The sequence below is a fragment of the Dromaius novaehollandiae genome, chromosome 7 (genome assembly GCF_036370855.1).
Source record: "Dromaius novaehollandiae isolate bDroNov1 chromosome 7, bDroNov1.hap1, whole genome shotgun sequence".
Classification (NCBI taxonomy): Eukaryota; Metazoa; Chordata; class Aves; order Casuariiformes; family Dromaiidae; genus Dromaius; species Dromaius novaehollandiae.
In genome coordinates this window covers 23,717,304-23,735,817 of record NC_088104.1, presented here as the reverse complement: position 1 = coordinate 23,735,817, position 18,514 = coordinate 23,717,304, and the positions used below count along the sequence as shown (strand labels likewise).

Genomic DNA, 18,514 nt, shown 5'->3' with positions numbered 1-18,514 from the left:
CGCTGATGATCTAGCACAAGTTTGCACATACTTGCAAAAAACAAGTGTAAGTGAAATCCCAGTAGCGTAGAGGGACCGGACCAGTGTGGAAGTCTGCCACATGAACTGCAAAATAAGGAAGCTGTACCTAATACCAGGACCTAAGGCAATCCACCTGAAAGACAGTGCACACACCAGTTTATACAAGGGTGGCTCTGCTGTATGAAAGGGATAGCTGCACTTCAGCAATGGGAAAAGCCACCTTAATCTACAGTTTTCATTCTGAACATCAATTTAAAAAGACAGGTATGCATCATATGTGGGCATACTTCATGACCCATTGCTACACTGAGCCTTAACTCCTAGTGCTGACTCTGTCTGCCATTACAAAGTCTGACATTCCTCTCTTGGAGAAGCCCTTTCACTGCTCGGTGCCAGAGAGCGTTGAATTAAATAGAGTTAAATGAGAGTTTTTGCATTAAAGAAATGTGCTATTTTGTCACACAAAGGGTAAAATTCCAGGAATTTATTGCTGTATGTATGCTTTATCCATTAATTTGTCTTACAGTAGTCATGAAGTGCCAAATTGTGTGCTACATTTAACATTTCCTATATTCTCTTCCAAATGCCATTGTACAGTGGGTGTGTGAAGCAACACAGCAGCAGTCACAAAACATGGCTTGAGCATCTCTTATGAGCTTAAAAATAAAGATTTGTGTACAAGCTGAATAAAGAGATGTCAGTTAACAGGTCACTCAGCAACTTTAATATCTTTAGGTGGAAGTTTTGCAAAGTTAAAATTTACAACTCAGACTGAACGTTTTCATCCCCACTGTAGTAACAAGATACTTGCAAAGAACAAGAACTATGGTATGTAAATGTCACACGCAAGAATTGCTTCATTTCTATCAGAAGCAAAAGTTGGTAATTATAAGCAAGTAGAGGCCTAGCAGACTAAAGCTGTCAGCCTATATTAAAAACATATACCTCCAAATTTGGCAGTGGAATACTATTTACCACCTTAACTTTTTTTTGGTTAAGTACAAGTACTCTTCCTCCCCTCCCACCACGCACACTTTATAAATCCCCTTTATTTTTATTATACCTCCATATTATTTACAGGACTCCTAAAGATTAAGTACAAACTAGTATGAAATTAATGATAGCTTGCTCTTCAAATATGTATCCCATGGCTAAATAAATACCAAGCCAATCCAACAGAGCCATCTGGAGTTATGATTCAGAAGCTTGTATATCTGTGATCCCAGATGCTTTCTCATTAACTGTAGAGGATTCACTTGATCTGTCAACAATAGTTGCCTTAGAAGTTGGGATAGCACTATCCAAGGTGAGCGCAGAGGTCTGTTCTACATTTACAGTAGTGCCAGGGTCAATGGAAAAGCTTCCAGCTTGAGTGATGGAGGGAAGCAAATCTGCAGGCACTGTAGATACCTCTGTGACCAAAGGAAGCAGAGGAACACATTTGGGTGGCATTGATAGAGGTGTTATTCCCATCAGATTCAGAGGTGGCAAGGAAGGAAGGGAAGGCAAACCTAGAAAAGAGAAGAAAAAAATGAAAAAAGCAGTGAGCCACTGCATACCACAGATAGGTACAGAGAGATTCAGTGCTTAATATTTTTCCTTCTCTAACTCCCATTTATTCTTGGAGAGGATATAACCTTTTAAACTCAATGTGAGCATGATGTATCTGCTGATTCAGCAGGCTAGTTTCAAAGCCTGATACCTTCTGGATTTCAGAATTGAAGAATCTGAATAAGCTCAAGTTTGCTTCCTTGTACATGCTGATGTTCCCTCTCCCCAGATGACCATGTCTTTAACATGTTAATCCTGATGACTAGATTTTTCTGGCATTCATTGAAACTGCCAGAGACAAGAACTTAAGAATTTTATTCCATGTAAGCTTCCAGTTTTCTTTTTCGCTTGCTCTGTGTGCATCTTCAGCAGTTTTGTTTTATTCAATACCATAAATCTAGTATTAGTTGGTACTTCTTGGCATTCAATCAGGATGCTTCAATCTCCTTGGCTAGCAAACACCTCATATTTTCTTCTCCCTACAAAACTATATACTTTCATTTTTAGCACTGGACAACCTCTTCTTAGATCATAAATCAGGTAATGTAAGATGAACCAGCTAAACACAGGCATAGGCTCAGTAATAGATTATTCCTTGTCTACCCAATCTGGGCACTACTGCCAACTTCTATCTCAGGCAAACATTCCATTTATTTCCTTCAGGAGTCCATCAGATAACAAAGATCAGAGCTAGCTCTAAATCAGTGTGTCAGAGATCACCAAGGAGAACTGCAATGTTTCCATTTGTAGGAGGCCCATACCAGGCTGTATGATTTCTGGTAATTCTGCCCCAGGAACGATGTGTGGTGCAGGTAAATTAAGTTTGGACAGATCAGTCAGGTTGGGAAGCCCTGCTGGCAATGGCATCAGACCTAAAAGAAGAGTAGAGAAGTTACAGTTGAAAGCTTGTCAAACTTGCCTTTTCAATTCTTTCTGAGATCTTATTGACCATTTAAAGTTATTTTATATTGCATTACATCTTGATTAGCATATTTACAGGTGAAAATGCAAATTAACCTGAGTCTGACTCTTCAAGTTACACAATGAAAACAGTTGCTTGTTGCTGGAGGTCAGGATTAGAAAATATCTAATCCCACCCTTTTTATTTTTCTCTGAGGAAAGTAAAATTGTACTTCAAGGAATGAAGTTTTGAATTCAAAGCTCCGCTTTTAACAATGGTAGCTATTTCACTGTAGCACTGTACCGGAAGCCCTCTATTCCTAACTTGAATGGCAGCAGAGCATAATAGGATGAAACAGGTAGAAAGAAAGACATATTAAGGATCAGAAAATACTACTATTAGTCTTTTCTACTCAGTTTATAACTAAAAGTTACATACAAAAATATATGAAAAAGGGAAGACAAAGTAACTTTTAATGTTAGGAAGGACTGAAAATACAACAGAAACATAGGATGAGCATAACAAACTCTTTCCATCGGTGTGTTTGCTGTGGAACATCTTTCCTCCCATGGTTTTCCTGTCTTAGAAGAGCTGCATTTCTGTGACAGTGGCTCTCTTCCTACTTTGTGTTTATTCAGGGAAAACTAATTCTGAAATAAAGTCTTAATACTACAGTAATAAGAGGGAGAAGGAGAAAGTCTTAAGCAAGGCCACAGTACAAAGATTTTGATTAAAAAAAGCAGTCTTCTACTTACCTATGAGTTTATTAGCCACAAAGATAGACCTTCATCTGACTCAAAGAACTTCCAGCTCAGCTACAAGCCAACTTTTTTTAAAACTGAAAAAAATCTGAACTGCACTGCACACATATGCACTCAATTATTAAACAGGCTGCATACTTAAGATTTACAGTTTCACTAGTATGGACATGCATATGGTAAGCAGCAACTCAACAGCTTTCCAAATGGCAATCATACCATTCAGAGAACAAGGTGGAAGGAAAATAACTATTTGTAGGCTTGGGGTTTTTTGGTGGTGTAGGGGAAAGAGAACACTAACAAAAACTGAACTTAGTGGTTTGCCATTTTACCTAAGCAGTACAAGAATAAAGTTTCTTGCCCTTGTACACACACATTTAGCTCTACTATATAATATTTCTGTGATAGAGAGCATACCTACAGGCATTATTTTAAAACTTTAGACACATTTCTATCTACTTGTCTCACTAGTGTATAAAATATAAAATAATTTCTCTAGTGTTTTGAACACACAATTGAGTCCTGCACCGGTGTGCTAATTACATGGCAAAATCCCATACAAACCTCATCTTACCCACTGCAAATAATTCTGGAGTACTAGTGGTGAAAATATTCATTATTATCAGGAAATAATGCACACTACTTTGTAGACGGACACTCACTTTTGTTAAGACACTTTAAGTTACAGAATAGTTCAGTGATAGTGTAATTCACAGTAAAATGTTATGGCAGAATGCTGAAAGCTATATGACATTTTAATGGTTTACCTAAATAGATTCATTAATAACTTTGAATACAATTCAGAAGCAAAAACAAGTGACTGCAACACAGGGTTTTATATTGTTAGCCCTCTGTTAACATTAGGAAGAATGATCAAGCTGTGTATTAAAAAGGAATCTCCTGAAATGGAGTTTTTATGGGTGAAAAGGCAGAGGAAATAGTCAAGACATGCGTTCTCAGATCTTTCTTCTGTCATGATGTCTGACTGTCAAGGACGAACCAGGAACTGTAAAGCTATTTGTATATTTTACAGCATAAAATTTATGAAATATGGCAACAAACTGTATCAACACAAGAAATGTTGCAAATAATACAACTAATACTTTCCAGAGAAATCCCAAACACCCCATCTATTGTGCAGAGGACATAAAAGGTAACTGATTATGAACTCTGATGCCAATTCAGTCATCTGAGCTATAGATATGCTGTGCTCATACTCTAGAAAAATCCTTAAAATTGTAAAGGTTGTATAAAGATTTTTAACATGAAATGCATAAGATGTAATGAAGTTGTTTAAAAAAAACCAAAAAAAAAGCAGTGGAAGAGACAGGCCTCTTCCATTTTTCCCTGAAATTTTGTTTTGTTTTAGAAATGTTTTAAGAAATTTTACCTACTCACCTGGTAATGTAGTTGCTGGGTTAACTGGTGGCACAGAAGCAAGGGATTGACTTACTTGTGGTGGTAATAATGGAACTGTTGGAACACCTGGTAGAGATTACAGGAAAACAACCACCATTCATTTCAAGTATATAACATTTCAGTTCCCTTCCTCGAGGGAGTGAAATTAAATAAATACTAGCTTACAGGAGAATTAATGTTTGCCTTAAACAATTAATCGTAAAATGTTGATGAAGAAAAACAGTATTCCAAATAATATATATCGTATTTCTGATAGAAGTTGCTTGGAATTCTTTTGTGAGCAAGCAGGACCCACTATAGTACTATAGGCCTTAGTTGTTGGGAAAAGCTTGGGGAAGAGGTAAGTTTATTCTACAAACACCATCTTCTATTAAACTGACGGGAATATTTGTGAATCCAAAAAACTTAAAATGCCCATGCATTTCAAAAGTTAGTTACTTCCACACGAACCTGTACTGAGAACATTACTGACAGTAGTTGAGGATGAACTAATAGAAAGTCCCGAAAGACTCTGTTCAAGTCCTGCCGAACCAGCGGGTAATGTGGGTGAGGGATTAACTGATGACAGCTGAACCTTAAAGGAAAAAAAGTTATATCATTAGGGGTTTTGTTTCCACAGAACCAATAAGAGCAGAGAAACAACCTAACAATCCATTTTACCAAGCCAAAGAACAGATAACAACGTACCTCTGTAAAGCCATCTTTGAGGGGACTGAGCGATGCACTAGGCAACTGTCCTGGGAGAGAAATTTTCTTTCCCTCTTCAAATGGCCGCGTAGGTATCCTATGTAAATACCCATAACCAATGCCACATCCTAGGCTTTTAAAATATGAAATTTAAAAGTCAGTGAAACTGCTTAAGTAGCGTGAACTCTACAGCAAGCAATGCATGAATGACTCAAGATGCCAACAGTTTCAAGATATGTTCTCTACAACTGTATGGTACAGAAAAAGATAAATATTGCCTCATTTTCTATAAAGAAATAATCAGTGGTAGATAACTGAAAGGAAATTCTGTAGCTGTTAGCAATAACCATGTAGCAAAAAAATAAGCTTTATTGTTATTCGGACCAAGCAGCTATACTGCTTAGAATTCAACTTGGCCTATAATTTGCAGTCTTCTGTTCTGGCTACTGCACAATACTTACAGAATATACTACAGTCTCACAGCTACCTAATGGTTAATGCAGAAAGCAGTTACTGCACTTTGTGCATTTTTGAACTGGCAAATTTACTGGGTAAATACCCACACACACCTCCAACCCATTTGTAACTAGATCTGAATTTCAAGTATATAATTTGCCATATAACTGTCTTTTTCTGTCTTTATAGAGAACTTAATCTAGCAGGTTCTCGGCTAGTACTGCAAGAAGCAGTCTTTTTTCCCCCCAGATAATATATTGTTTCCTTACCTGCCTTCTCCACCCCAGGCAGAATTTGGAGTAATCACCACTTCCCGACAGTTGTCTGTGTCTGTATTGTACACGTACAGTTTTAATGGCTTTGCTTCATGTGTTTCAATAAGGGAGAAGAGATCTTCAGACTGTAAAAGAACAACAATGCATGAAAGCTTTCTCCTCCTAATTTTAGCATTTGATACGTGAACGATCATCTTCCTAGTTCTACCCTTCTGTAACAGAACCTGCTAACTGCTAAGTATTTGTTGCAGTGCTGCCACATTATCATAAGGACAACTTTAATACTGTGTTGTGCTAACGACTCAGAAGACACATGGCGCAACCCAGATTTTAAATCTCTTATTTGAAATTTTAATATTAACTACAAAAATAAAAGTTCATATCCAACTACATAAAGATATTTAAGAGTTTTTATTTCCAGAATTGTGTTATAAGCACAACGAAGAGGCACGATGCTCCTTCCCTTTTGCATTAAGTTACTTCCACTAGCACTGAACAGAAGCAGAATTTGGGATCTTTCCAAAAGCCCTTTTTGGTTTAAAAATTTCAAAATCTTATTTATATATACATACCTCATTCATGACAGTATCTGCTCCAATGATGTAGTCACTATGAGGTCTAAGTCCAGCTAATGCAGCAGGAGAGTTTGGTTCCACTTCCTAGTTTTAAGACGGAAAGTTACAAAACATTACCTAACTGTCAGGGAGCAGCAAAGCAGTTACATACACACTTCACAGATGTTCTGATTCAGACATAAAAACTGGTCAGGTTTTTAATGCAATTAGTAGGACAGTCACTGGACTAGTAAAACAGTGGCTAAATGACAGTCTCTTTAGCTACTGTTACGGGAATTCTGAATATTGTATAACACCACTGATTTTAAGGCAAGATTTGAAAATATACTCACAGGCATACAGTTCTATTTTAAAAGTCTTTCTGAAAATGAAGTCAGAAAACAGATCCATTTGACCTCAAGGCTTATGTACACCCATGCAAGTTACTTTTCAGTAAAAAGACTAAAGACTTTAACAGTAAGCAACACATTTTGCAATAAGAAAATTATTTGAAAGTTCGTACGCACCAATACATGCCATACATTTTCGTTGGCCCCATCAAAGCTGCAGAAACGAATGCTCACTCCCAGCAGGCCCTGTCCACCCCACATGTTGCTGGGGGTCACCGATGTTTCTCTTAGTTCCAGTGTTTTGCTACTGTACACTAGCATCTTTACAGGTTTTTCAACATTTGCTTTCAACAGGTCCTTGAGAGTGTCATTGTCTTTATTCTGCAAATGTTCAAACAAAAGCTTGGTTTAGAGTGTTTAAACTCAGTAAGTGTCCAGTTTTATAGCACCACTTTTGTATTCCAAAGATCCTATAAACATTACATATTATCAGAATACACCTCTACAGCTATTTCATAGTAAGCTTTCAGTCCCTTAGCATTTCTAGAATACAACTTTAGAGAAAGCCTCAATTTTCACAGCAACAAGTCTTGTTTTCCACATTTAATTAACCTGTGACACAGTGTGCACGAATCTGACATTCTTATTAGAATGAGTAGATAGAAGATATTCTTATTTGCCATTCATAAACTCAGTCCCTATAACAAAGTTCATATCCAAAGCAGTAACCATTCCTTACGTCCAAGTAATTAATGACAGGATTAATGTACTGACACACTAACCAACGTAGAGTAACAGCAACTAAAAAAAAAAGTAAAACCAAGACCAGCCAATCATACCATATGAAACTGTGTTTGCCAGTAGATACTGGGGATGCCTGTACTGCAAAAGGGAGCAGAGGGTAGGGATTGAGCTATCTCCAAACCAGCTAGCTCTACAACTGGAAGCGGCACATCAGTCCCACATGGGACCAAAGTTAAGCTGCGCTGCCCAGAGACATCTTGGTTACAGGCTCAGTTACACAACTTTGAGGCCGCAGGTTGTCTGTTCTTAGAACACCACGTTTCGCACATGGATGTAACATGTTGCTCTGATCTAGCTTAACAATTCCACCGCAGTGGTGCCTTGTGTCATTCAGACATGGATCTGTTCATTTAAAGGCCATATAGGACATTTAAGTGTAAGCCATATCCTTATGTTTTAAGTAATTCTTTGTTACTAAAATGCTAGCAAACTGATTTCAAACAGCAGCTTTAAAAATATTATTTCTTGTATAGCAACAGAATTTTCGAAGTAGGACTTCAGTCAAACCCTAGTACTTTCAGTTCCAGAGAACTGAAACATGAACTAGACTATGGTACATTTTTGCAGGCTATAAAACATTCACAATTACTTTTAAAACATATCTGTTAAAATGAGTTTCTGATGCTAATGACTTCAAGTGCTTATATTTTAATTGGATCCCCACAAAAAAAAAAAAAAAAAAAAAAAAAAAAAAAACACCACAAGCATAAGTGCTCACATATTCTCCCATGCTTGAAACTCTGGTTTGAAAGCCTGTGTAAATACTATCTCACCATCATGTGTTACAAATACTGGGCAACAAGATAAATGCTGTTAATAGAAACGTTCCATTCAGAAGCCTCATCACCTGTAGCAGTAACAGCAGGTCATAAACAGCAAGGTTAAAAAAAAGAAAAAAGAATCAAGGGACTTGGGGGCTAATCTGACTTCTTCAGTGACAAACTCTCTGCTTTGACTCTTGAGGCAAAATTTCAGATCTGTGAGAACTGCGCCACATAAACAAAATATTTCTATTTCCTATACCTATCTCTTTCTTTGGCACTATGATCACTATGATCAAAGCTCAGGTGAATATGACTAGGCTTTAGTCTTCCACTTTGACCAACTTCAGTGTCAAAAGGTCTTTTGAAGTTACTACAGGGCCTACTTCATACACCTCCTAAGGCCCAAATCTTTTCAAGGAGAGTGGGTATTTCCTCAGCAGAGATGAGGATAAGCCATCACATTCTGAGCTGCTTCCACCCAGTCTTAGACCTGCCTCGCAGCTTTGTAGAGGCTTTCCTGAATCCAGCTGTACTGGTGGAAGAGCATACAGCTGTTCTTTGTCACTGCTCTCACAGTTTGTCATCTCACTACAGCTCTGCTCAACAGCTTTCTCACATGACTCCTCCCCAACTAACAGCTTTGGCAATGGGTCTTCAGCCAACCTGTTTCAACTGAAATAAATGAGTTCACAAGTGCTCACACAGTTTTACAGACAGAACTAAGGGGGAACTAACACAAGCAGCTAGAGGTGGATCAGTAGGTAGTATCATCTTCTGCTGGTGCAGATGAGGGCAGAGAGCACATCTGTCTGCATCCTTATGCTCTTAATTTTTGATAGAAATGTAACTATGGGGTAAAGAAAATTGGTTTCTGATGCAGTTAGGCTTTCCCATTTTAGACTAAAGATGTATATTTTATACACATTTAAATAAAACAAATGCATTAGTTTATCTTTAAAAAGAGATTCTTAACATATTGCTTGTATTCAGTCAGCATTATAAAAGAGCAACACACTTACCAATCTTGAACCATTAATAGAAACGATAAAATCAAAGAAGGGCTCCAGTCCAGCTCTATGCCCCGGTGAGTTTTCTTGTACCTATCAGAAAGTTAAACAAGGATTTAGCAGAAGTGTGCCAATGCTGATTTCTAGATTAGAACTACATTTCTACTTGTGCAAAACTGTAGAGTTCTTTAGAAGCTACTGATGTTTGTACATATGATTCCTAATGTTCAAATATAATATTTTGGACCAAAACCGCCTCCCTTAAAATAGACTGTGAGGGGAAAAAAAAAAGTTCTTTTTTTTTTTTTTTTTAAAGACCTTTTACTGAGTAATGAAACAACAGTTGCTACTCACTGGGACAAGCACTGCTTCAACAGCTGCAACAGATAAATTGTAGATACTTATTTCAATTAAGGAGATTACAGTCAAAGTGCAGGCTTAATGCCAACATTGGACCTTGCTTTTTACCTTACTCTTATTAGAGGAAGTGTAGAGTCACATCTGTGTAAGCACTGGTTGTCATCTCACGAACAACCATCACCTGTCGACGTTCTTGAGAAACAGAGGGCACTGTACACGCTATGATGCATTAACGCATCAACAAGCTGCAAGAAATGGGCACATGCAATTTTGCAGCCATGGCAGCTCAAATAATCCAACCACTCCACTAGCACAGAGCCTAAGTAGTGGATATTCATTGCTCCCAAAAGCTTCTGATCTGCATTTAATTCCAAATAGAGCAACTCAGAGGGGTGTTTTGCTAGTATTGTTTTTTCACTATTACATGCATTGCCAACAGTAACACCAATACGAGTTCAATCAATCTTTCCCTATGGCCTCTGGAGCAAAGAATAGAGCTTTCCTTACTTGTCAGATGATTCATTTTACCCACTGGCCTTTTCCTTTTCATGTTATATTCACCTTCCAAAAGATCTACAGCTTAATCCTTTACAGTGGCGTTTCTTACATTATGTATTATTCTAGTCTGACACAACTGGTACAAAACAGGTAGTTTGTTCAATGCTAGTCTGATTCTGCAGAAAGTGACTTTTCTTAATATGACCTGTCTAGAAGAAAATATTCTAATATGGAAAAAGAATTAGGCTTGACAACTACAAAACCTTCCTCTTAGAGTCCATTTATCTCTGCCTAACATATTCACAAAATCAGAGCCTAGAGGAAAATCCAGATTACTTGAGGGTAGTTTTCTGTAATGGATGCCAGAAGCCTAGAATATTAGTGTTACATAATCTAAATATCCATTAAAGGATAATCTGGAATCAGTAGTTCCAGAGTCACATCAAAGTTTTGTTAAAGCAGCAAAAAACTATGAAATTAACATTATCCCAGTCAATAACAAACAACGTAGGCAGCAATAACATCACAACCCCCCCATTTATCACTTCTAACTAGAACCTGAAGTGTGTCTACAGAAGTGAGTCTTCAAGATGCTTGCATGCTCCTTGGAAATAATTTTCTGGACTTGAGGATGCAAATATTCTCCCCAGGTATCAAGCATTAACTGTTCTCAATCCACCCACAGCTCTCAATCACCCAAAGCAACCTGCAGTCCAGCTAACTAAATCCAAAGTGATTGCCTCCGTGTTACTAATTCAGCCTGTTGGTACAAGACATCTCTAGCCAAGAATAACTAGAGATAAGATAGCAAGCTGTGTACCAGGTAACAGGGCAAAAGTACGAGCTGAGCTCCATGTAGCAGCTCCTCTGATACTAGTGGTGTGGGAACTCTGGCACACTGCGGACGTTGCTTTGACTTCAGTGGGCTGTACCTAGAGCTAATTAAACATTACATATTAAAACATTCAATAATGTAGAGCTATCCTCAGAACAGTCTCTGCAAGCAGATGAAGAGAGTCACAAAGAGGCTAAATGATGCTGCGTGTGTAATTTTACTCAAATATAGACAGCACTTACTTACTATCTAAGTTGAGTATTAGAGGATAGATCACATCCTGAACACTGTAAGCCAACAGTGATCAGTGTTCAATAAGGCAACCTTCTAAAATTAAAAGGAGCACCTATGATAAGCAAGAATTATAAATGCTCAGCATCCATCCATGTCATGCCCACTGACTTCCAACATGTCTAGACTTGGTATTCTAAATACAGTTTTTACAATCTGTCCAAAACTGATGAAGTGACTGTAAAAGTTTCCAAGTTCTAAGTGATTAGTTTGAAGAAATTTTCTTCAGATGTTGAATACCTTCCCCCAAATCCATTAGAATCCCCTACACCTTTCCTTGGGCTATTTGTAAGTGGGCACGTAAGGACTGCCAGGGAGCTGTACCTGAAAATAATGAAGCTCTTATAGTTGCATAATTCATACAAATTAATACATGCACCTCAAAAATACGGAGCTGCATCCTTGTTGTTATCACAGTTCCTCACCCTATGATGCACAGGGTCAGTCACAAAAAGTGTCATATTTCCCTAGCTTGTCTAGGCCCAGCTTCACCAATAAAAAGGTGTCTCTGTGTATGCCAGTCCCAGAAATGCAAACCAGAAGTGCTGAGTTCATTCCACATGAAATTTCTCCTCCTAAAAGAAGTGACATGCTCAGACCTGCACGATAATGACACTGACAGCATGCAGTTTTTATGTTATACCATCTTATTTTCAGCCAGCTAACTGCACAGCTCTCTACCATCATGTGGTGCCGAACATACAAGACAGCTCTCCCAAGAGCTACAGCAATAAAGGGTAACTGGGAATCCTTGGAAACACAAGGGCACAAAAGCCTTGTTATTAATGACAGAAATAAAGATTCCATTTATCCATATATAAATTCTAGGTCTCCCAAGCAATCTGGCTTTGTGCAGCTTTTCTGTGTTTCCCCAAAAAGTGTTCTGTAGCTTGCCTTTGTAATTGAATAAGGACTGAGAAACAATCAAGTAATCCGATTTACAACAGATGCTAGTGTAGGTGAGATATCATTGATGGCAACTCGGGAAGCCTCATTCTCTCAAAGCCAACTGCTACTTCAGACATACAAGTTAGAGACACCAGCGGGTAAATGCCATGACTTTCTAATGGTAAGGAAAGACAGTGGGACAGACTACAGAGAGAAGCTGTGGAACTGCCGCCACCACCAGAAGCTTTTAAGAGCAAGCAAGCAAGCAAAAAAAAAAAAAAAAAAAAAGCCCTCTATGAAGAATAGTTATGCGTAATTGATCCTGAATTTCAGCAGGGAGAAAGGGAGAAGAGTGCTACATGACCCTTTCAGTCTTATATAATTCTACAGGACTTCTGTTTCTCTCTGAGCTGACAACACTGCGACAGACAGCAAGGCTGCTGAGCACACAGCTTACTCATTATTCAGTTTCAATTCACTTTTAAGAATTCAAGAGAGAAAGAGTTTCAAGGTCAAGATGCTTTAATTCTCATCTGTATTACTAAAAAGACTTATGTTTGGTAAAAAAAATAAATAAATAAAGCTTGTCTTTGCTGAGCACCTTTCCCACACAGTCCCTCTAGGGTTACCTATTACACGTTATAACAAGGCTGCTCAGCAACATAATTGGTCACAGTTTTAAGTCTCGAGCAAGAGCAGCGTTCTGGCATATGGAATTAGACATGCCAACCCTAATTTTCAGAGGCTCTAAATCCTCATCAGTATCACTGACATCTATGACAGATGAAGGCTCTCACCACCTTTGAAAGTCACATATCTTAAACAAGTGCCCACTTAGGTTTTTAGGAGCTTAACTTCAAGCATGCAAATTTGAAAATCTGTATCCAAATGAAGACATTCCGGTTGGTGTACTAAATACACCACTTCCTGGGTGCAGCAGCTTTGAAGCATTTTTTTGCTAAATAAGAAATCCTTCCTAAACAGTATTTATGTTATTAGCCACAAAATGCTGAAAAAAAAATGTATAGGTCTTGTATGCACTTTGGAATGGGTAATAAAACTTCATTATGCATTATCTATAAGCAATTCATCTATTACGTCTGATAGAATCAATTTTATTTCTGTCAGCTATTTTAATACATTACACTGTATGGCTGCATTGTATTTCTTTATGAAACACCCTGTTTTCCAGAGGGAAAGCTTTATAAGCTCTTTGCAAGGAAACTGACCCCATACACACAGCATCAAATTTCATTTTAGCACAGAGCATTCACACTGAGTTTTTAAAACATAAGCTTTTCTTTATAAAAGAAGAAATCTCTTTACGGCCACATATTTGCATATCTACTATACCAAACAGAAGCACTCAAGGAAAAGTTAGAAATTTAAACCTTGAGCACTGCTGCTGTTACGTACCTTTTTAGGCAGAAGAGCACGTAACACAGTGACATACACCGCTCTCGTATATAAAAATTCTTAAGTCATTTGTTACTTGAAGAAATTGTCAAGTCATTACAACAGCCTGTGCAAACTTCAGTAGTTTTGCCTTGCTGAACAAGAAAGTTATTTAAAAGTTCACTTCATTCTGTTTTGAAGAGCAATACTGCACATAGAGGCAAACTACTGCCCTAACAAGCCACACAAAACACAGCCCGAGAGGTACCAGGTAAAAAAAGAAAAAAGATTTATCAGCACACAAAATGAATCAGTAAATAAAAGTCTAACAGCAAAAGCATGTGTGATTAATAAAATGTATGCCAAAAAACAAATTGTTTCAAAAAATGACTTACAGTCAGACCTACCTACCAAGAGACAAGAGTAACAAAAGTTTGTAACTCTGCTTCAAAGTCAATTTGTACGTATTCTTATTACCCATTAAAATTTTTATCTCTAGCTAAAAGAAAAAAAAACTCCCCAAAACAAAACCAAAAAAACAACAACAAAAACTGTCTGGTAGGGAAACAGTTTGTACGATCTGAAAGTCTCACTTTGAGAAAGCTGTTACTTGTAAGAGTCCCAGTTTGCTCATCTGCTCTGGCAACTACTTCTTGGCTCCTAGGGTCATTCTAACAAGATGCTTCATTTATTCTGTGGCCTTCTAACACTCATTTTCCATTTATCTCCCTACTCAATCATTTACTCGTTTTAACTTAACAAATAAGTTCTTCCAATAATTTAAAACATTTTCTGAGTTTGTTCTAGTTCTTCCAGCAAGTAATGAAACCTTAAAGAACCATCACAACATACGCTTTACAGAAGTTGGGTTTTATCAAGGAAATCTGACTTTATCCGAGTTAGATCTCTAACACAGAAAGACTACTGCAGTTTCTCCTTCTACCATTCTCATTTATCCGGATTAAAATATTGAGTTCATAAAAAAGTCTACTTGAGTATAAATTTAAAGAAAATACTATTATCTGTGGAGCAAGTTCTACCAAGAGTTGGTCCAGACAGAGCCTTTGTGCAGAGCTCTCTAACAGTGTGAGCTGAATGCACTTGTCTCCAACAAACTCACTGCAGAACACAGACTGTAAAATTAATTTGGGAAAAAATTAAAGAAGAAAATTCTAGTCATTTGTATATCACATACATTTCAACATAAACATTCAAAATTGTAACTGTGAATGCACATTCCCAGCTACATAAAAGCACTGACCTAGTTCATATTAGACTCAGCTCCTGATGTAATTTAAGGTGCCTATCCACAGGGAAGGAAAAAAAAAAAGTTGCTCTTTGTTGTGCCACCTGAAGACATCATCATGAAAGTACGGTGAAAAACAGAGACACCAGTCTGCTTAGGATAACATGCAAGTCCTTTCTCATATTTAATGTAAATACAGCTGTCTCCTCAGAAACCAACTTCTTTAACGTGCAGCTGCCAATTACATTTGCATGCTCAGATTTGATCAGAACATCAATGTTTCCTTATCAAAAGCTTTGTGGAACAACTGACACTCGAAAAATGCCCCTTTTTTCATCGTGTTAGTCTACATACATTTGCAGTGCACTGCCAGCAAGCTAGACCAAGTAAGTAAATATTAATCCACAAGAGTGAATTAACAGCACTCTAGTACTCTTGCATACTTTTAATAAGTGAAGTTAACTCTAGTCAGACAGCTCATCTGAGAAGGCCAGATGCCAACAAATAATTCCTCTGGTGCCGTGTCTACAGTAAAGGTATTTGTGCTCTAGCTCAATGGCATAAATGCTATGGTGGGGACAAGGGCGAACTAACCCTAGCAAAGTTACTGTGCTGCCCAGTGCATCAGATTCAAGGGAAAAATCCAGGTACCATTCTGCTGCTGCACGTGGAACACAGGCTAGAGAAGGGACTTCCAAAAGGCAGCTCACAAGACCTTTAACTTAGCCCACCTAAGCTTTTTGTAGGCTTTCTGCCAAACAAAGCTGTTGCATTGTAAATAATTTTACAGAGCTCTTACCCCGAACACTGTTAAACAGTCCTTCAGGAACAAGAGTTTGGGAAACCTCTAGATTTGAACATGATGCACTATGGTAAAACAAACCAAACAAAAATCAGAGTGAGTGTATTGCAACACACTGTGTTCAAAGCTGCAGTGGTTCAGAAGAACTTTTGCAAACTAAAGTTTCTGTTTGAAAGGCCATACAGATGGCCAGGATATAGCAACAGCATCAGCTACCTAGTCTTGACTGCCATCACACGTATATTGCATCCTTAAGAATCTTTCTAACCACCCAGAAACTGCAAATCATGAAACTCCTGTATTGCTTCAGAATTCTTAACGCAAAATGTCTCAAGTCTGTTAATTTCAGTTGATCTTCTGAGACGATTACAAATAAGGCAATGATATTTTATAAACCCATGTATCACAGTATCACTACTACCTTAACTAGCTGTCGGCATAAGATCTAAGTATCGAATAAAGTCACATTTTTATTTAAACATTGTCTTAGGAATGGAAAGTATTTATTCTCACCATTAATGGCCACTTTTTGAACCTGCAATTACAGTCTTTGAGGAAAAAATACAAAGAACTCCTGCATAATATTACTCACATTTTTTCTATAGTTTGTCAAGACAGAGTTACCATGCTCATCTAGCCTCATCACAAGTAGTCCTACTCCTAACTTCAGTGGTACTTATTCAAGGCCCATCCCTCATTCTAGTCAGGCTACATAAGCCCTAAGAATACCTAAGCTCCCATCTCTGCCCTTACTTTTATTCCTTTATATGCAGAAAAAACAATATATTGTCTCACATTACTAGCTGGCGTCTCTCTACCACAACAATTCAACATAAACTATGCTGATGAAGCCTAATACATCACAATAACTTGCTGGAGTGTGCAGCTTGTCTAAAAGAAGCCAAATATTTCAATATTTTGAATGCTGTAGGATTCAACTACTTGGTTTCGCACTGTGTCAAAAATTCTCCCTCCTGCTTTATACAACTGAATATTTCTCTCCATTCACCAAGTCCTTTAATGCTTTACAGATAAACCATATCTCTATAACAGTCTTTTATGTTTATACTATATGAAACATTATGGTGTCCAAAATACATTACATTCCTTTGTCACTTATTCTCTGTAGAGCCTAAAGATCACCTCTTCTCTTGAAAAAGAAACCGATTCTAATCAAGGGACACCTACTCATCACAAATTCATTTCTGAAAGTGCATAACAAGTACCTCTCATATTTGAAAAGTACCAGATTGAGAGGTCATAAGTTGTCAGGAAATAATACAACACACTTTGGAGTTTGATCTTCCTTAACAGACCCTTTGAAAAGATTTCCTGTCCTTGTCATAGTTCAGCCTTCAACAATATTCACAAGAGCACAAGCACAAGTTGTGCTGACTGGCTCTAGCCTGAAGAAGAGCTATGCAGCTATTAAAAATAGCAGTGCCACCTTCACCCCTAATGAACACCAGCTAGCAACTCAGGCACATACGGGGTCTGTCACTTAAACAGCTTAACCTAACACCCCTGGAACGACCATCGAGATGAAGTGATTACAGCTCAGATGGCGATACAATAATCAAGGTAAAGCTTGACGGGGAACGTGCATTCTGACTTCGCCACCCAAAGTAACGCAGCTCTTGAACTGCGCTGCAGTATGTGCAAGCTAGCACGCCAAAAGCGTTTTTCTAGAGGAGAAACGGTCTCTGCCCCAAAGGCAGCTCAGAGAGCAGCATCGCCTCCCACGCTGCGACCCTCGGCCCACTCACAACCCGAGCGCGCGCCGGGCGCAGCACGGGGTGCCGCCAGGGCCACCACGTCTCCCCGGGAAGAGGCGGCCTGGACACCCCGTCCGGGCGGGAGCTGCGGCCGGGAGCGGGACACGGCGCAGGCCCCGGCAGCCCCGCGCGGCCCGGGGGAGGCCCCGCGACCCCAGCCCTCCTCGAGGCGCCCGCAGAGCCCCGCCGGGGAGCGCGGTGCGGTGGGCCGGGAGGGGGGGGAGGAGACTCGCCCCCGCCGCCCCTCTGTGCAAGGGAAGCCCCCGCGCGGCCCCCAGCCCGCTCGGCCACCGCCGGGCCCAACGGCCGCCGAGGCCCAACGGCCGCCCGCGCGCCGCCGCGCGCCGCCGCCCTCACCCGCAGGACGTGGTAGCCCTCGGTGCCCCCGCCGGGGATCTCGACGCTCTGCGAGGCGCCCATGGCGGCGGCGCGGCTCCGCACAAAGCCCCACACCCCTCGGACGTGGCACTGCCGCCCGCCCGGCTCGGCAGGGGCGGGGGCCGCGCGCGCGGCATGCTGGGAAGCCGCGCGGCGCCGCCGCTCGCGCAGCGCCCCCTGCCGCCGCCCGCCCGCCGCTGCCGCTGTTGTGCCGCACGGAGCCGCCCGCCGGCGCCCGAAGGCGCGTCACCACCTGGCTGCAGGCGGGGGCAGGGGGAGCCGTACGGTGGCCGCGGTAGGACACGGCGTCGCTGCCCCGCTGCTGAAGCTGCCTCGGTTACGGAACCCGCGCGTTGCTCGTCGCAGCGTCCCGGGGCCGAGCACGCCTGGGGCCGAGGCGCTGGGCCGCGCGTCGCCGGAGAGGGCGGCCGGCGGGGGCTGCCACAGCCAGCGGTGCGGCCCGGCCCGGCCCGGCCCGCAGCGCCGCTCTCCGTGTGCC

At 40.1% G+C, this 18,514-nt stretch overlaps 1 protein-coding gene across 1 annotated transcript; it reads right to left on the bottom strand.

Moving 5' to 3' along the window:
* Positions 1 to 490: 490 nt before the first annotated feature.
* Positions 491 to 18,160, bottom strand: GORASP2 (golgi reassembly stacking protein 2). The gene is made up of 10 exons (XM_064514935.1): positions 17,995 to 18,160; positions 9,560 to 9,640; positions 7,150 to 7,353; positions 6,641 to 6,727; positions 6,063 to 6,193; positions 5,338 to 5,470; positions 5,101 to 5,224; positions 4,630 to 4,716; positions 2,334 to 2,444; positions 491 to 1,532 (listed from the first exon to the last, which is right to left on the bottom strand). The coding sequence occupies exons 1-10, from the start codon at positions 18,055 to 18,057 to the stop codon at positions 1,213 to 1,215; spliced, it is 1,341 nt and encodes a 446-aa protein (XP_064371005.1). The 5' UTR covers positions 18,058 to 18,160; the 3' UTR covers positions 491 to 1,212.
* Positions 18,161 to 18,514: the final 354 nt, after the last annotated feature.